The following is a 20,568-nucleotide window of genomic DNA, read 5'->3' as shown; positions in this document are numbered from 1 at the left end:
GCCGGCTCTCATTCCTGCCTCGTCAATCAGCATAGGCGCCCCTACACCTGTCTGTCTAGACATGTTTACTGATATTTGTCTGTTTCCATCATCACTCCATCGATCACATTTCACTGTCATTTTACACCTCAGACTGCCATTAATTCTCAAATGGAAACCAAAGCATTCTCAAGGCTGGGCTGTTCTTGAAGAACCTCAGCCAAGACATATGAACACAATAAAGACCCAGAGGGGCTGACGACAGGACGTAAGCCCCCTGGTATAATACCCTCCACCTGGCCCGTCCAAAAACCCACGGGGGAAGCTTTATTTAGGGAACTGATCCTTTACTCCGAACCCCCAGAAAGAAGGGTACACTGGGACAGGGCGAGAGAGGGACACACTGTAGTGAGGGGAGCAGGCGTCACACTTTTTTTGTAAGAGGATACCAAAAATAAACCCAAACCAAAAAAAAAACACAACCCAAGGAATGACAGAAGCAAACCAAAAAGAACCCTAACCAAATGTGGCTGGAGGGAGGAGGGGAGGAGGACAAAATGCAGGTGTTTCAAAAGACGTGAAGCCGTCTGTCTATCTGTTAGCTTTAGGGCTGCAGCATACGCCCCACTCTGAAACTGTGTAGCATGGAAGGAGGGATGGATAGACAGGCGGACAGAAGAAGGACAGACAATTCCTCCCCTCCTCTGCCTCTCACTCTCTCCAGCTCAGCCCTCTGGTCCTGGATGGAGCTAAACGCAAATGACCTCACTGAACTGAAATCTTCTAAAAAAAAAATCTGTTTTTATTTTTCTGTTGGTTGGTTCTGATTGTTTTATCTCTGCTGTGTCTCTTGATGCCGTTTTATGTACTGTACTTTAGTGCTTATTACTCATTTGGAATAACGTACTCGCTTACTTACTACAAGAGCTCCTTATTTTTTTCGTAGTCGTGCTAGAGATTTTTATCAGGTGGTTGGAAAAAATACTGTGAAAATTTAGCTTCCAGATTTTTATTAGATAAAGAAACAGACTGTCTTGGCAGAAGAAAAAAGACACACAAAAAGCCAAAAACAAAGAGTTGAATAGCAAACTGAACCAAATACTGAACCAAACCAAACACAGTAGAGAGGAACAGGAACGGCCTCCTCTGCATGAGGGCACAGAAATGGGTCAATTTGTCTGAAGTGTGAGTGGGAGGCCAAATGGTTTTTAAAAAGAAAAAGGAAAAGGGTCTGCAGTGATGTCTTGTCATTAACTTTGACCCCAGAGACGGCAGAATACACACTTCAGACACAGAATAACACACACAGCAGCGGCCTCAGTCAGGTTGACCGTTGGACGTAAACGTATCCAAAGAATATTTGGTTTGATCCACACCAGAAAACAGTCGACACGCGAGAATCGTTTCATGAACCAAACTTTAGATGTGGGGTTTGCACCTTAAAGGTGAAACCTTTTCTCCACATTGACTCTTAGACGGAATGTATCTGTTAGTGCTTCTATAGATTTTGTAGAAAAAAAGATCTATGTTCTACTGCTTACTTATCGCTAATGTATTAAAAAGAAAAAAAACGTACAAAAAAGACTTTGAGAAAAAAAAAAGATCCTAAAAACATTGATGATGATAACTTGATTTTAGACCAAAAATTTTAACTATCTCTCTTTGGACTTTTTTATTTTTCCTTATTAATGATGATTTAGACTTTTGATTGTACTATTTATTCAGGGTAGGGTTGATTTAATTGCTTGTTATCTTTTTTTTGCCTTGCTATTTATTTCCTAATTTATTTCTAGCGGTGCTTTTTTTTTTTTTGTTCTGGGTTGTATTTGTGATGTATTTGTTTTTGCCCCTTGCTGAAGTTCTTTCTTACTTCTTTAAACCAAATAATACCATAAATGCAACCACGGGTCCTGTAGGGACTTAATAAGGGAATATGGCTGATTAGATGGTCAGCCATTAAGATATTCTCCTCCTCACTGAGACGACTCTCCTCTTAAAGCGGAGGGGAAGCTCACAGTATTGAGAGGCAGCACTGTGTTGATAAACACCTCATGTTTGCAGGACTTTTCAAGGGAAAACAATGAATTTGGCAGAGTCATTCTGGACACATGCCTTTGTTTCTTCTGATAATAACACAAAAAAAAGGCAAGTTGAAATTCTGTTTCAATGGAGAACGCGTAAATATAGTTTATGTGTGAAAAACTGCCTGAGTTACAGCATGAGGTGTTCTTTGAGACGCGGTGCTGCTTCAGTTCTCGATATTTTCTCCACAGGGAGAACACAATGAAAGCTTTACAGCTACACAACCAAAAACACAAAAGAAGAAGATCAACTGGGGCAAAGGTTTTTTTTACACGATAGGGAGGAAAGAAGGAGGCAAGAGAGAAGAGGGCGATTTTGGATTTCCAGTCGTAAATTGCCTGCTTACCTCTCACACTGTCTCAGTCTCTTTTTTCAGTTTTTGTTTCCACTTTTCTAGAAGTTGGTTTCAACTTTTTTCTTCATCCACTGTAGGATGTAAAAGAGAGATAGTTCATCATATACCTCATATTCTTTGATGATAAACCAAATAGATGAATGCTTTAAAAATGCAGGGGGTTCCAGTGGGTATCGGGATGGTACGCGTGTGGACGGTTTGTGTTTGGAGCAGACACAGTACGGCTGGGTCACAGGTTAAAGGTTGTTGTCCTAATGGAGGTAAATGCAGAGGTTTAGAATTGATCTGGGAAGTAACAGATCATCAAGTTTTTCTCCATGGGATTCAGAAGGTGCCAGTTAAGGTCAAAGGGCCACACTGGTCCATGCTCCGGTCCACACACACCTGGTCCCCCTGGAAAACACCCCCCGCCGTCTGTGTTGAGCTTTGAACACCGCCATCTCCTCATATCTGACCCTCACTGCTTCCTCCCTGTCAAAAACGGACTGTGGGCTTAAAGCTGCTCTTTGGCACAGATCAAGAATCAAATCTGGATCCAATTTTTGGGCTGAAAAAAGCTTAAAGATTTCTGCCTCAGAGCAACTTTATCACCAAGGTCGCCGAGCCCTCTCTCGCCTTTAGGTGTTCGTTGCCTGATGAGGGGCCTTATTGACCGTTTGATGTCCACGTGTATCGGGGAGCGCCGTAGGGCAGCTAACCGGGGAACGGCTGAGACCAGGGTTGCTAGGTGACACATCCACATCCAGACACTTCTCACGACTCGGGTGTGTTTTGAGACATTGGAAGATTGAAGGAGAGGTGTGCCTGTGATCAAACTCTAAGGGTCCATTTTGTTGTTTAGCTCTCTCCGTGCATTCAGAGGAAATGGAAGCAGTGCTCTGCTGCGTTTCTGACCAGGCGCTTTTTTTTGTGAACCTCAGGATTTCAGGGACCGGGTGTAAAGTGTAGATCCCTCCGGTGGGGATACCCCCTTAGTGAATGATACCAAAGTCAATGCCCCGCCATGGGATCCAGCACGATTTACACACTCCCTAAAATCCTGATGTCCACCTGAGTGTTCAGAAACTGCACTTTCCTACATAAGGCTTAAACGGCAGCAGATTCTTTAATATTTCTCTCGCCACACAATCACATCAGCTCTACAGGCTCAGAGATGTACATTTATGGATCTATAAAAGAAGCTTTAAAGGAATAGCTTAATATTTGGGGAAATACGGTTACTAATTGTCATGCCAAGAGCTAGATGAGAGCCGGTGGGGACGACAGAACTCCAGGAAGTCAGTGCAGCAGACCAATAAATAGTTCCAGCACCTAACTCCCTCAACCATAAATTGGCATATTTACACTTGGGCTTTTGTACAGTGTAAACAAACTATTTAACATTTCTGAGCTTTAGAGGTGCTGGTAGGCAGATTTTGTTACCTGTGGTGTTCCGTACACGAGAATGAATCTTTAACAACATATTCAAACTAATCTGTATCTACTGAATTGGTAGCTTTCTGCAGTTGAGCTCCCTTCACTGGTAACAGAGAGCGCTGTTTTAAGCTCAGCATTGACTCACAGTACATTACTGCTTGGTTTAAATGCATAGCAAAAGACACTGATAGCCACATAAATAATTAAGCAGGTAACGCTGCTGCGAATAAGTGTCTGCTGAGCTATTGATCTTAAAAACAGAGCTTGTATAGGCGTAGTTTTGTACTAAAAGTAACAACTTGCCACGCTAGCTGTTTCCCCGTTTTTATGCTAAGCTAACCATTTCTCAGCTGTAGCTTCATATTTACCATACAGATAATTTTCTAATCGGCAAGAAAGCCCCAAAATGTCAAACTATTCCTTTAAAATGCAAGAATCAACGCTTGAACTCGATTGAAATCATGTCAAGACAAGGAAAAAAAAGGAGACACGGTGAGCAGAGCAAAGAGAACAACAAACACAAGCTGCTTCTTCCTCCTCCACCCACTCTCATCCACACCACTCATGCTCTTCTTCTCTTCCATCCTTCTATCTCTTTCTCTTCTACAATACAGCTTTAGTCCAAAGGTTTCTCCAGCAACACAGCAAAGCGAGTCAGACGTTACAGAATAAAACCAAAGAGCTCTAACTTGACCTTGTTTTCAACACAAGGCCTCCACTGCATCCTTCACCTCTCTCTGTACATCCTTCCCTTCCTTTTGCTCTCCTTTAACTCCTCCGTCACCTAGCGAGCCGGTCTTTGAAGCGTTAACCTCAGCTATCCAAAGGGGAATAATAATAATAATGATGATAATTAAGATGATGATGAAATGTATATTTTTAAGTATTTGTCATTGGAAAAATAATCTTCTCATAATTATGATGATCATGATGATGACTACGATGATGATGATGATGATGATGATGATGATAATGAAGTTTCTCTTGGTATCTTTGTAGCTGTTCTGATCCTCTTTAAGTTCCAGTCCTTTCTGCTCATGCTGGCGGAGAGTACTGCTCTACTCCCATCAGCCCCCCCCCCCCCCCCCCACCACCACCACCACCACCCCTCCCCTTTTTTCATTTGGTTTACCCAATGTTTGGTCCTAACGTCCACCTGTCAGACCTTTACCCCTGGATGTTTGCCCGTGTGTGTGAGAAAGAGTGAGCTGTCAAACATTGACCAAGGGAAGTTCAAGATTTTTCTCTAGAAGTGGTTTCTTGTTGTTAGCTGTTAAAGGGGGGAGGGCTTCTGTCTATTGCATTTCCACCTGTGAGCAGCGTATGTGTGTGTGTGACCGGGTGGGGCTTGCTGGGAAGTGGGACGGGTGTGGTTCGCTGCAGCAAAAAAAGACAAAAAGATTCCCTGTTCTTTAGAGAACAACAGGCCCCCACACAGGCCGTTTACTATCAACTGTAACGTCCAGTTTGCCAACTTCCTAATGCGCGTAGCTTTAATTCCCCCTGTCGCAACAGTTAGAGTGTGTGTGTGTGTGTGTGTGTGTGTGTGTGTGTGTGTGTGTGTGTGTGTGTGTGTGTGTGTGTGTGTGTGTGTGTGCAGGTATGGTTGTACCCCCCTCCCCCATCACCAATCCCCATTTCTCTTTCTGTCTCTCCCCTTCTTCTCCCTTGTGGTAGCAAGTTAGCCCTTTAGTGTATTTATCTTGAAAACCCAAAAAAAAAGAAAAATAACTCTACTTGTTCATTGTACAGTGTTGTTCATTTTAAGTCATTTTTGTAACTGAAAGTGTTTCATTCATCCAAATAAAACAGGAGACAAAAACTGTACAGATGATCCCCTCCACCGCCTCTTAGTCTTCTCTGTTCTGTACACCAGTTTTCATCTTGAACCACAGGTTTCACTTGGTTTGGCGAAACCTCATCTACGAAACACGAAAATGTACCTCAACTTGTCGTGCCACTTTTTAACCAGAGGAGGGAGCTGTTAGACTTGATATCTTTCCTAACAGAGCCCCGAGAAACTACCACTCCACTGATTCTTCTGTTGCTCCGTGACCCTCTCATTGATGGCGGTCCACAAGTGTCATGGAAAATGTTATAAAGCGTTAATTAAATAATTAAACCATAGATAAATAGACTTGACAGGTAATTAATTGATACAAAAATGGTTAATGAAAAGAATGATTTATAATAATTTACAATTAGATATATTAATCTTAAATAAATAGGAGAAAGAATAACATAACAGTCGATAAATACATTTAAAATAGTCCCTGCATATTCAAATCTATACTCAGCATCAAAAAAGCAAAAGCTCTGGTGAAAATGGTTGAGCAAACCAGCTGCACACTAAAAAACACTGGGTCAAAAGTGACCTATTATGGGTCAATACAGCGACGACTCAACACTGGATTAACTTTACCTGTGGATAGAAGACCATTGGGTCACCAATCAAGACAATGTATTGTTTTGACCCAACGTAAGTGTTACTTGTTGTATTACTGACGGGTTGCTTACCCAAACTAAAATGTGATGTGGTCTGGAACTGCAATGATTTCCCAGATTGTAGACACTTTGAGGGAGCGCAGCTCATGCAGACAAGGGCTGCTAAGTCTCACCCTGTGTCCCCACACCTGCAGACAAGTTCTCCTTTAGCAGACTTGTTGGTGGGAGTAGAGGAAGAGTCAGATCATCTTCATCTATCCCTCCATGTATTTTCTCTCTGCCGAGTCAGGGAACATCTGCTAATTGATAAACAGCCTTTTATACGTTTGACCTTCTCTGATCCAGAAGTGTTTGTTTCTCTGTCTGGCTGTTTTGTTGTCTCCTTCCACATTCTCCTTCTCCTTCTCCTCTTCCTCCTCTCATGTTAACTGCCTCTCCTCTTCAGTCCGTCTCGCTCTTCCTCTCTCCTGCACCCCCCCTGCTGTGTGGCTCAGTAGGTGGATGATTAGGTAGGATGTTGGAGTGTGTAAGTGTGACAGCTTTCAGACACCCACCTCCAAGTTGAGTCACGGACGGCGGTGATGAGCATGTGATCCTATCACCAGGGTGACTCGGGTAGATCTGTGTTGCTGTGTTGTCGCATCGATATGTGATATTTATGCTTTCCCAAAATGATTCCAGTTTGATCATTTGCAAATATACTCAATGGTGTAATGTAGCTCAGTAGATTTAGTACTTAAAGCACACATTCAAAGTACTTGTACTTTACTTCCATTTTATGTTACTTTATTACATTTCTGAGGGAAATATTGTACCTTCTACTCCATTACATTTATTTAACAACAGTTAACACACAACAGAATATAGAATCATTAAAACAATCTCTATCTCAACCCACTGCAACAACAAAATAGAAATGCATTAATGCGTCAGTATTAATAATCCATTATCACTCAAAGGGTAACCATTTTCTGCAGATTGAGTGCTTTTATTTGTGATACTTCAAGTACATTTAGCTGTAAATACTTTTGTTCTTTTACTTATATAAGGTTTTAGGTGCAGAAATAGAAATAATAGGGAAATAAGTCCAACCTCACCCAATGTTCACGCCACACCGCCTCACCTCAGGAAATTTGGACCAGACACCATCAATAATACCATCTCAAATTTAAATAAAAACATCTATAAATGCTAAATTGCCAAAAACTGACCACCTCATGTATGTTTTTATTTGTTAACTATCAGGTTTAAGGTTCATTCTTCACAATGAAAACAGTAATTTCTTAAAGTCTAGTGTTTTTTTGTTCAGTCTGAGCTACTGTAGAAACATGGAGGTCAGCTCTGTGAAGAGGACCTGCTCCGTATGCAGATAGAAACTGCTAATTCTAAGCTTACGAAAACACAACTGTTCTCATTTTCAGGTGATTATACAATAAAGAAAACATTTAATAGTTATATTCTATTTCTGCCAATAGAGTTCCCTAAATTCTTCACACTGTACCTTTAAATCAATGTCCACTTACTCGATTTCTTACAGAGCTACTTCTTCCATAACTGCATATACCTTGATTCAAGTTGATGTTTTACTCTAAGTCAGATGTATCTCACTCTTCATCATCTACATTTATTAGTTTTTGTTTCATTCCTAAATTAGATAATCACACATGCTTTTCTTAAATAAAGTGTTGTTGCTATGTAACTGTGCTGAGTCAAAATGTCATTCTATCACCAGATAGTTATTATAGGAGGATGCAAATTATTTTCTGTGGCCCTAATGGGGATCATAATTTTCTGCGTGCCATTGTTGGAGGTTGGTTTGACATCATCTTCGAAATGAATCACTCTCCATGACCGTAAAACCACACTATGGCATAAAGCGGGTAACTGGAGAGCAACATATCTGGTTAGGTGAGGAGTCAGTTATCACAGGAGCAACTCACAGGTAAAGGTGGAATTGGCTACGAATAAGGCTTCAGTGTGTCAGTGGTACGAGAAGACAGAGCGCCAGCTGTCAGTTTAACCAGGAACTCTGCCAGAGTGTGTGTGTGTGTGTGTGTGTGTGTGTGTGTGTGTGTGTGTGTGTGTGTGTGTGTGTGTGTGTGTGTCTGTGTTTGTGCATGCGTGTATGAGTGTGTGTTATTGGTGCCAGTGAGAGACAGTGCCAGCGGTGAAGTGCCACTAGACAGATCTGGTTTCCCTCCCTGAACAGCAGTGTATGCGAGAGTGTGTGTGTGTGTATATGTGTGTGTGTGTGTGTGTGTGTGTGTGTGTGTGCCAGTATGAGCTACTGTTGCCTCACCCGTCGACCTCCTGCCCTCTAGCAAAGCCACAGATGGAAAGAGTATTGGTGTATTCTACTCAAACTGTAGTGCATGTTTTCAAGTACTTAATGAGAAAATGAAAGGTAGGAGTAGCTCAATGAAAAAAGTGAAAATGATCTTCTCACTGAGAGCTATTTATTTTAGTATGATCCCTGCAGTTTTTTCAACTGGTAATTTTCAGGCACCGGATTTGTGAAGTGCCTTTTCCAAAACTGTCAGTGACTTCAAGGTGTTCAGGCCAGGGGCATACAGTGGGAGGGCCGATGACCCCTTCGTCCATCAATCGAATCGCGCCCATCTTCGAATACAACCTTCATTTTGATCTCAACTACACATCTGTAAATTTACATGTAAACACCTGACAAAGAACTCCCAAACTGCTTCCCGAACACTGTAGCGGCCCACCGCTCTTAATAGTTGGACAGGTTGGTTAAATGCAGAAGCTAAATTTCACTGCGGCAGTCCACTTAGGTTAGGTAGGAGTCATGTAAGGACGGGTCAAATAAACACAAAACTTCACACCCAGGAGACCGCAGTTTGTGTCCCGAGTGAAACCAACAACATGTTGGTGTCGATGTATTCATGTTAAGTATCACTTTTACTTTACAAACAGTCATTGTGACCCAAACCACATGGTTTTGTTCATCAACACAGAAAGAGAGTTCCGTAGTTTCTTTAGGTTCGTGAAGAAAATAGAAACAAGTGTCTGAAGCAAACCTTGCTTCCCATAGTTTTAGATCTTATGAACTCTCATTTTATGCTGTTCAATCAATTTCAATGAGGTGTTTTTAGTGAGATATGTTGTATATTTCAGTGACTTTGTTTTCCTATCCTCCTCCTCTTATCTTTTCTGTGGTTCCTTCTGCCTTCACCTTGTCAATAAAATGCATGAATGGAAGCAGGATGCTGACACTCCAAGGAAATTAACATCAGAGCGCTTTGAGAGAGATAAGGATGTAACAGTCATTTAATACATGTGCCTCCTCCATTCCTTCATCTTCCTTTGGTTTTATAGAGATGTGAACGTCACTCAGAAACACACAGGAACACACAGCAACAGTGGGCACAGCAGGGATGCCGTCCGCCCCCTGAATGACACATCGCATAGAGCTCCCACCGCCCAGAGAAACCCTCCATAACGCTCACACCTCCTCTCTTTCCCACAGTCTAACAGATTTTACTGACTTATATTTTCTCCACTGATTTAAAGCTCCTCAACAATAACCAGATTGACCTGACTACAAACCTGTTTGGTATCCAGAGCGAACAATAAAACTGTTAGGACAAAGAAAATCTTAACTGCACCTGTCGACAAGATGCAAAAATCTCCTGAAAATGAGTTCATGTCGAGAGTGAACTTTCACATTCAATGATGAAACAGTTGTTACCTGTATTACTGTGACAGGGTTGTGGCCTCTAAGTGAGGAATGTACAAAATGTTATGAAGATCACATGATCAAAATGTGCCTCAAAATATTGTATCTGTATGTTTTATGCCCAGTTAACAATGACACTTTTGTTTCCAACCCTTTAGTGTTGACTAATAGGACTTCAACCACACACTGAATATTTTAGGATATTGTGACCATGCCGCCATCCTTTCCGCTGTAAGGCTAAGCATGGGCACTGCTGTGAGGACCAGGTCAGAAGGTGGAGATATCTGAGGAGGAGCAGGAAGTGGGAGGAGCCTGGCTTGATCAGATTCAATATATACGGGATTGAGATTAGGTGTGAAGCATTTGCAGTAAATGCAGCAGAAACCTGGGCTAGTGGCAAAAATGAATTGTCCGATTGAAAATGTGTTTCCTTCCTCTTAACAAATTTATGTTTGCAGTTCATTGATGCTTGAGTTATGTATGTCAAGTTAGAATGAAGTACATTTTGTTAATTGAATAGCCAGATATTTGCTCCCTGTGTAATGTCTGGTGATAATACATGGTACATATTTTCTCTTTCGATTAAACCAGCATTGATTGTGCCAGCCTCAACTACACTCGTCCATGGTGCCTTACCGCACATCCATAGTGTTGATCACAGTAACTGGTTGTCAGCACACCCCTCATATAGTCCTGATTGGGAACAATGGTGCTTTGAGCCAATGCTAACATGAAAGTGCTGGCAGGCACACAATGACAGTTCCAACATCCTGATATTTAGCAGGTATGTTTACCATGTTAAGAATCTTAGCTTAGTGTGTTAGCATTCTAACATTTGCTTCTTAGCACTAACCACAAAGTACATCTGAGGGTGATGAAACAGAGTCATTAGTTTTGCAGGTATTTAGTCATAAACCAAATAATTGGACATAGTCAAATCTGCTGGCGGTTCTACAGGAAAGTTCAGGTAAAATACCCTTGTGTGAATATTTTTGTATAAAGCTATTTACATGTTGGATGTACATGGTTTTTATACATTTTTATATTATATGATTTTTTTCTTTGACACACTTAAAATGTGGATTATTCTATTTTCTATATTCTGTAATCAGCTGTATTGAACATGAACTGTACACACAACACATGCAGTAAAAAGTTTAGAGGACTTGCTTGATGTAGAACATGAGGACTCAAACTACCAATAAACACAAAGGCACACACACGGGTCAGAAAAACATGAATCAGTGCCACATAACAGCAGCTCCCACACTCAATGAGCCCACTGCGCGGCACCTCCACAAAGGGACCTCCAGTGTAGCAATGCAAAAACAATCTCACACACACACACACACACACACACTCACACACACACATGAGCCACGCACATATGAGGAGAAATCCGACAAAGCAAAGGATGATGGTGATTATGACACATAGCTATGCCACCCACAGTGGTGCCTGTGCGAGGGCAGAGCACATCCAACTGAGCAAGTGTAACACATGCTCTGTGTCAGTCCTCCCCTGCACTGGCATGTAATGTATGACACATAGTTGAACCACCTACAGACCTGCTGTCTCCATGCTCAGCTGATGGTGATGGGGGCTGGAGGGGGGGCACCGAGAGTGACGGCCAAGAAGACAGATTCCATATCGTACTCTGGGTGAAAGATGGGATAGTGTGTGTGTGTGTGTGTGTGTGTGTGTGTGTGTGTGTGTGTGTGCATGTGAGACTGCTCAGTATTACTTGTTTTGGTTAAAATGTTGTTTTTCAACTTTAAAAATATCCCCAGATGTCACTCGAAGTAGAACAAATGAATGTACCGCTGAACGTCATCTGCCGTTGCATCACACCCCTAGTGTGGCTGCAGAGACATCTGTCCAGGGCAATTTTCTGTTTGTGATGAGAGTGTTGTGTTGTATTGGGTGCGTGTGTGCGTAGGCATTTGGAGGCTAGTGACCAAGCACCTTTGGGTCATCCAACCTGGGGAGGTGGTGAGTGACCCAGACTTTGCCCGGCGTGAGGATGACTAATTGAGGATGAGAGAGAAGGGGAGAGAAGTTGAGGCTGTTGCTGAATCTGACCTCTTCCGCACATACAGTACATGCCTCGCACATACAAACACAAGACAGGGAGTGATTTAAAAAACCTCATCTACTTCTGGACTTTCTGTGACACTGAAAATGGAACAACGGTGATGAGTGTGGTGACGGGGAACTAAAAAAGGGACTGTAAAGTTGCTATAGAGCTCCGTAGAGTCGAGGGGAGCTGCAGTCAGGTGATGAAAGCTATCGTGAGGGTTCATTAATACAAGTGACCCCTCTCATTGTAGCCACCTTAAATACCAAAAAAAAAGGTTAGCAAGTTATTTGTTGATCAGTTATCAATTATCAATCAACTTTTATTGTTTAAGCAACTGTACTGAGTGGGAACAGGTGACAGTAAGACAAACGTAGCAGTGAGACGTGAGATTGTATTTAAATCAAAGATAAGGAAGGAAAACAGAGGGGGATGGATGGGAGGAAGAGAGCATGTACTTTGGTCACTGAAGGTTGGAGAGGAGTGACAGAGGGGAAGAGGAAGCTCTGTACTGTGCCAATAGGAAGAGTTTGTTCCTCAGTGAGATACAGGAGACAGTGTCAACACACACGCTGTGCTCAATATAGCTACTGTCACACAGCCAGGCATACCTCTCTTTCTCTCTCTCCTCTCCACCCTGACACTTGCACCTTCCTCAACACCCATCCTGCCTTGCTCACGTTCTTCTATCTCCCCCCTCATCCGAACAGGTTACATTCTTCCTTTCCCTCCCTTCAGTCCTCCCCCGCAGCCCCCGTCCATCAATGTCACGTCCCCGGAGCTAAATTAACTGATCTCCCTTCCTTTGCTCTTGTTCCCCTTCCCTCTCCCCTTCGCTCTCTGTATATATTACAGGCTTGACACCCTGCCAGACATTGGTTTAATATAACACACATTCTCTGTGCCTTCCACCCGCTCTCACATTACCCTCTCTTTCCAACTCCCACCACCCCGCTTTCATATGGGCACTGGCCGCTCGCTTTTTCCATACTTTACCCACCGCAAAAGGAGCTTTTTGTTCTTGAATAGCTCCCTCATTGCCATGGTAATCCAACAGAAAGAGAGTGCGGTTTTTCTGTCTAGGGCCTCGAGTATGAAAATAGTAAGTCATGATGGGTTTCTGTAAGTGGCCCTGAATCTGAAAAATCAGTGTGTAAATTTTGAGTTATCATGAAGTAGCCGGAAGTTTATATCTGTATGGTGTGTGTTTGTCAGAATTTATCACCATCAAGCCAGTTCCCAAATTTGTCGTCTTCTACTTCTTCCATGTGGAAATCTTGTTGCCACCTTGGCCTCCCCGTTGATCCCCCTCTTCCTCTGTCTCACTTGTCCTCCAACGTCACCCTCCCTACCCCCTTTCTTCCCTCTTGCACCACCCTCACCACTCGCTGTGGTAATCCCATTACTCATGTGCGAATACCAGCTGGGGAAGAGAGGCAGGCAGGCAAAGAGGGAGGAAGGGAGGGAGGGAGAATGTGGACAGAGGATAACTGTGTAGAGGCCTCGGGTCTCAACTTGACGGTTGGAGGTTTTTTCAAATTCTTGTTCTTTGAGAAGAAAATATTGATTGACATTGCAAATTGTTTCACTGTAATTTGGGAAGTGTCCAAACTTTCAACCCTTATGACCTTATTTGGTTTAAGGCGGGCGGAAAAGGGATTGAGAGAGACAGAGGGAGTGATATCTGGCTGTGTCTTGCGACGGTTGGACTGGCAAGCTTGAAAATAAACAAGTTCTTTGATGACAAAGAACCCATTGACTCTCTTAGTCCCTCTCTCTCTTTCTCCCGATCCTTATTCGCCACAGCTTTGCTCTCTTTTCCTCTCTCCCTCTCTGTCTTTTTTTTTTTTTTTTTGCTCTTGCTGTTTCGAAAGGGGTGAGGTTGGAGGGTGTGTGTGTGTGTGCGGGAAGGGGGGAGGCATTAACCGCCACCCCGCTGCACTTGTTGTCCCCTCAGCTGCCGGCTTTTTCTTTCATCCGGTCTGCTCTCACCCTACACGCCTTTTAGTCTACCCACCCATCTTCCCTTCTCCCTTCACTGTCACACAAGAAGTGAAACCTTTTTCTCCTCAGTCAAGGTTCTCCACATGAACAATTAAAGCTGAACAAGGGTGTAACTTTGCAGGCGTTTCATACAATACCATCTGAGGTTGATGATGTAAGATCCCTTGCCGAAAGTCAAAGATAATTGTCGCACTTACAAAGAATAGGTGAATGTAAAATGAAAGCCAAAGAAGGAGAGAGTAAAAGAGAGTGTGAGTGTGGGTGTGTGGGTGGGTGTGTGTGTGTGTGTGTGTGTGTGTGTGTGTGTGTGTTCGTTCGTTTGTTCACGTCACCAGTGGCATGAATCATCACATACTCTATGTACATATTACACCTCTGTTGGTTGTTTAACGCCCTGCCCAGGAATTGTAATCCTGCCTTGCTTCCACTGGTTGATGAAATCGGGTTCTGCGTGTATATGAATTGTATGTTTGTGTGTGTGTGTGTGTGTGTGTGTGTGTGTGTGTGTGTGTGTGTGTGTGTATGTGTGCGCACTGCCTGTGGTGGCACTGGTTAGTGGGCTACCACACCCATTGTCCACGGTAATTACAATGACTCGAGCCATCTGTGTTGTAGAGGCACAGACCAGAAGAAACCGGTGTGTGTATCAGTGTTGAGTGGATGGCATGCTATGTAGTTACACTACTGGATAAAAAAAAGTTTATAGGGTTTTTGACCTTCTTGAGCCATTAACTTGTAGTTGCGATTGTTTGGCACTGATCTCAGTCACGTCGTCAATTCTTCGTTGGGATAACTCATCTATCAGCTCACATATGATAAAGAGTGGAGACGATGGGGGGTGGGTAAGGCTTTCAATCTATTGGGGAGATATCTAGAGATGTTCACGCCCACCCAACTGTGAGCGTTCACATACACACAAACACCCCAGTGACAAAATCTCCGCTCTCCCTTTCATTCTCTCTGTCTTTCTCTGCGGAGCGTCTGTCTGTCACTCTGATTAGGAACGGACAGAGTCACATAAAGCACGGAGGGGATGAAAAAGGGCGGGATGGGAGATAGAGGGAGTTACAGATGATGTGGAACCAATAGGACAAGGCTCTTCTGTGATACACTTTAATTGTCAAACACATCATCAAGTTCACTCACCAAGATCCAGCCGGGTCTAATTTAATGGCCTAATAGATGAGAATCTTTTTTAAATGAAATGTGGTAAATACACTGAACGTATGTGAAATGTATCTTCTCTTACTCTGCAGAACAAAATATCAAATATCAAACACAGAAATGGTCCACGATCTGATCATTCTGATCAGGCATTTGATGTACACAAATAGCATATTTTTCAAAGGATGCAACTTTTTAAAGAATATGTAAAGGTGAACTGTCTACCTGTGTTAACGAGTTTATAATAGAAGATGACAACTGAAGAAAAGAGAGTGAAATTCACATTCAACAAAGGTCTCTGCCCCAGGGAGCCCTAAATACTGCCTTAATAAACATGACATATGCCAAAGTGTCAAAAAATGTCGAAGGTTTTGCACTTTCAGAAAGAAATTCTTCAGTATTGAGCTTACATTTGCCTGATAACGGCTAAATTGCGTAAAATGTTTATGGTTTTTTTTAAACCCCAAAATCGTTTGACTACGCGTTCACGTCCTAATGGGACTCTGTATGATAACTTTATTAAAAGTGAACACACTGCAAAGGTGTCATCTGTTACAAAATACACTAAAACAACAACAACAGGCAGCATTATCATTAACTAGAGGACGAGTGTAATGGATTTTGTCTTCTGCATGGGCTTTTTTATATTGAACAACTTTTTCAATATGATGAAATCACAAAAGTTTCTTTATAGTTTTATGAGCACAATGAATGTGATTCAACAGTAAATTTAAAATAAAAAAAACCGGATGTGTAAAAGCGTTTGACTGCAGTGAATATACATTTGTGGCCAAAATAGATGAAAATGGAAAATTACACAGAAAATGTTTTCACACCTTCAACTCGTGAGTCCATCAACCTTGAGCTTGTAGCTCATACAATAATGACCCGAGGAGAGAAAATGAGTGGTGAGTGTGAGGGAGGCACAGAGAGAGCAGGCATGGAGAGGTGGCAGAGGATGGAGCATGGGGGAGGAATAGAAGAGGTGTGAGAGGGAGGGAAGGTGGACGGACGTATGGATGGATGAGTGGTAAAAGACGGCATAGTCTGCAAACAGTCAGAGTGGCTGCAAAGTAAAGAGGGAATGGGGGAGAGAAAACAGGAGAGGTGGATACACAGCCAGAGTGAGGGAGGAGGGAAGAGGGAGGAGGAGGAGGAGGAGGAGGACAGAGGGAAGGTGCTGAGTGAAGCACCGTGCTCAGAATGTTCTGTGCTGTAGATTTGTCTGTAAATGTCATCTCCTGTGCTTTAGTAACAATAGAGCGTGCTCACACAAGTCACAGACAGGCAAAGTTATAAATACACACAGAAATATCAAAGAGGAGAAGCCGTTTGTCCACCCTGCACTTAATCTCTAAATCACTTCTTTTTTTTCTCTCTCTCTCTCTCCTCCTCCCTCTGGAGCGGTTTGTCTTGTCCTCTCTTTGATTTCCTCTCTCTCTCATCTCTCACTCCATGTGAAGAGCTGGGGGGACGCTGAAGAGCTCTTCACCTCAACCAGAAACGCAGACGTCGGAAAAATGGAGAGATTAGAGATATATGGAGGGTGCATGCCACAGTAACAAACAGAGAAAGAAGGGAATAGTGCAACTATCTTGTTCCCAGCTGCTGCTGTGTGAGAAAAAATACCACATGGGTCTGTGCAGTGGTTTACTGCTCTGAAGAAGACGACAAGACAGCTGTTTCCCTGAATGTGAAGGTTCAGCATCCCTTTTTTTCCTTCTCTTTAGGTCCAGTTTCTTATCAGGCAGAGCAGAGTGGGTTTCCTGAGCCTGTCAGAGAATGGCCAGCGGAGGGAGGAGAAATCCTGTTTGTAAATCACACTACAGGGACGCTGCTGCTGTCAGAGGACTTTGTTTACTTTGCTTTACTACTGCTGTCTTATCCTGTTGACAAGGCAGGGTGGTGATGTGTATCGCTGATGTCACAACAGGGTAAAAAAACACACATAAAGCCTCCATCCGCTGCACCAGGTGCCAATGTACAAGAGGGCAAAAGAGGAGATTCACTTCACCTCCCATGTATGACGCCTCACCCACTGATATGCACTTATTGATAACACGTGGCGGCCTCATATCAGCGGCACATCACGAGGAAACAGAAGGTCAGGATGTTCGAGGTGACAGGAAACCAGTCTGGGCATGACACCGGTCTTCACAATCAAACCATGCTGAACATCTGATCAATGAAAGAGTTACATATAACATGAAAGGATGTCATGTGAGCTTTGAAGCACTTGCTTTGCATACACACTGCATATGCTAATGCACAGTCTGGGTCATTGTACATGTGTGTGTTTTGATTGCGAGCTAAATGCCAGATACAGTTGGCTGCACCTTAAAAAAAAAGAGGAAAAGGGAGTTATTGCTACATGAGAAACTGGTGACAGAACAGGATGCAGGTTCATATTCAAATTAACCACATTCTTTTGGTGTGTTTTTTTTCTTTGAATCTACATTTAATCTACGTATTCGAGTAGAAATTCAAATAATGTTAAAAGGGGTTGCTGCTGTGGGTGCCAATATCAAAAACAGTGCTGACTGTGGAGAAAGTAGTACAATTAATTAGTTAAGTATAGTTTTACTGTACTTTCCTTTACATCAGATGTTTTTCCACATTTTGGAGTTTTACTCAATTATTAATTCAATTATTTTCACTAGATAACATTTTTTGAAATTAAGAATGTCCAGCTCCCAGATGTCTTAAAAGTAAATTAAAAAGACGCTCATTTGTCATAAGGCTCTTGTTTAGTTTTAGTTAATTCAATAAAAAGCCAAATAACACTCAATACATGGGGGTTAAACTATACTTAAAGTGGAATACTTACATGTTATTCTTGTGTCTTCAACACACAGTCAAGTTAAAATTCAAAGAAGCTTATTGGCATGAGCATATTGAAAGACAATTTTGCCAAACACAATGTACAAGGGAAAATGTACAGAACTTTGTGTCCAACTTATAAAGCTGTAACTTTCAACTTTGGAGACCTGTGTGCTAACCACTGGGTCCCAATGCCAACAGTGGGTCTAAACTGAGACCACAGCAAAGCTGGAACAAATGATTATTTGCATTAATGATCCATCGTATATTATATTTTTTAATTAATTCATTAAAATGTTGGTCTATAAAATGTCCCACCATGAAAATGGTGAAAAATGTCCATCATAATTTTTTGTCTCTAGCCTAATGGGTTAATTGACTGATTGTTTCCATATGAGAACAGCAGCAGAAGTTACCTCCTCTGTGTTTTAAATATAGATCTGGAATTCACTTTTTGCATGTTAGACCATGATTGGCTTCCAAATTGGTTGTGATGCCACGAAACCATGCTTTCCTTTTAGCAGATGCAAGTGAAACCAGCTTTCAAAACACATTATTCACAGTGAAGAACAAAAAACAAAATGTATTTGTGAGTGGAGGTGGATTTTAAGTAGAATATTGAATGCATTTCTTGTTTTTAGTATTCTTCTGAGGAAGTGTAATTTCCTGTTTGCAGTGTAAATCCCTGAATGAGGCTTTCATATTTAATTTGCCAATTTAATAAGTGTAATTATCCTGATATGAAAGGGCCTAATTAGAGCCGTAACCCCCCGATTGACGCAAATGGACACCGTGAGCCACCGTCGCGCCTCTCTCGAATCGTAGGATTCGGATGTGATGTCACCACGGCAGCAGCGCGCTGTGGCAGCGGTCTCCAAGCAACGCCGCGTGCTGCAATGACGCTAGCCCAGGCCCCCGGCTCGTGGTGAGTGGGCGTGACTCGCCACTTTAGCCCCCCCCCCTCCCCCCCTTTCTCTCCCGTCAGAGTGGGCGGGCCCTGTTCAGAAGAGAGCGAACGAAACACGACACCGCGAGGACGGAGAGACGTACGGGGGGGAGGAGAGAGAGTAGCAGTGAATGGTGCGCGAGAGAGTGGAGGACTTAAAAAAAAAACTCTGTAAAGAAAAGAGAGAGGTTCCTCTTTAACGGTCATTTCTTGTCAAAAGAACAAAGCTTTTTTTGTGGCGGAGAAGATGTCAAACAGTGACGAGGATGCGGTTGAGACGGAGTAAACAGCGACCGGGACAGTTAGCGAAATAACTTGTTAAAAAAGAAAGAAGAAAAAGAAGAAGAAAAAAGCCTTTTTCGCGCTGGAGTCGAGTCGGGACGGTGGCTCGTGTTCTGCTGCAACTTGAGAGCAGATTTGGTGGTTACGGGACGAAAAGCTCCGGACCAGCAGCGCGGTCTCGACCGCTCGGCTCAGTGGAAAGCACGGTCGGTGTGGTCGGTGAAACGGACCCGAGAGCAGAGAGCCGCTGAAGCACACAGCTAGTAAAGTTTGCAGCGTATCTTCACCTAGTTTTCCACATCGGGAGGAAGAGGCCGAGACACTGACTTTTTTTCTTTCCACACGCAACTTTTTGCGGAATTCATCCTGTTTAGCAAAACTTTAAGCTAAGTAGCTCACGTTAAAGCAGAAGACATGAAAACACCTGGAGACAATGGTAAGTTCTCGTGACTCTCGCTGTGTATTTCCACCATTGTCTCTCTTGTTTACTTGCCGTAACTGTATCGCTGATTAAGGAACAAGCCAAAACAAACCTGTTGATTTTGTCTGTTCTCTCTCGGATCAGTGCAATGGTCCGTGGTTTGTGCTCCAACGTTAGATAAGATACAGAAATCTGGTGCATGTTTAGTACTGTACTCCTTGTTCAAGAGGAAGTGGTTAAACTACTGTATACTTGTTACAGCGACATCCTCTGTGTCACACTGATAACCCTAATTTCACCATCCACCACCTTTCAGAGAACTGACTGAATCCTAGAAGGACCGAGTGAGTGAGAAAGAGAGACGTGGACGTGTTGATACGTTACGGAGACTCTTCCACTCCTGGTGGAGGTGTTGGGGGTGATTTAATCTAGTTATACTCTGATATTAACTCAGTAACTCAGCAAACATTTGTCAGGTACTTGTCCTGTCAGCATATTGAAGTGAGAGGGGGATTTCCAGTAGTCAGCTGAGGTCTGTATGTGTGTGTGTGTTTTACAGTCTTAATTCCTGAAATGCTTGCATAAGTTTGTTCTTGCTCCCTTCTCATGAAGCCGATGCACTTTTCTCTTTAAAAAAAGAGGAAGTGGATGTGCTATAATTTGAGTTATCAGTTTCTAAACTGCCTGACATGAGCCCTGTTGCAGAAACTAAATGATTTTTACTTTAATCTCAAGGGACCCAGATAACATCTGAAAGTATAACAATCATTTGTTGTCTATGGCTCCTGTGTGTAAAACAAAATATACATATTTGATAGTTTTTTCCTGTGGGAACACTGGGATGACTTCCTCAGTAGTTACTGGTGAGCATTTGGCATCG

The 20,568-nt window shown here is 42.7% G+C and overlaps 1 protein-coding gene across 1 annotated transcript in view; it reads left to right on the top strand.

Annotated features, from left to right (window-relative positions):
* Positions 1 to 19,068: 19,068 nt before the first annotated feature.
* The window catches only part of erfl3 (Ets2 repressor factor like 3), a 43,879-nt gene continuing 42,379 nt past the window's right edge, over positions 19,069 to 20,568 (top strand). The window contains exon 1 of the mRNA XM_068735340.1: positions 19,069 to 19,703. Coding sequence (XP_068591441.1) covers positions 19,682 to 19,703 — 22 coding nt within the window. The 5' untranslated portion in view covers positions 19,069 to 19,681. The remainder of the gene's footprint in view (positions 19,704 to 20,568) is intronic.

Source organism: Cebidichthys violaceus, unplaced genomic scaffold (genome assembly GCF_023349555.1).
Source record: "Cebidichthys violaceus isolate CVI_PGR_0920_01 unplaced genomic scaffold, fCebVio1.0.p SCAF_7, whole genome shotgun sequence".
NCBI classification, from domain to species: Eukaryota; Metazoa; Chordata; class Actinopteri; order Perciformes; family Stichaeidae; genus Cebidichthys; species Cebidichthys violaceus.
This window is presented reverse-complemented; position numbering and strand designations above follow the sequence as displayed.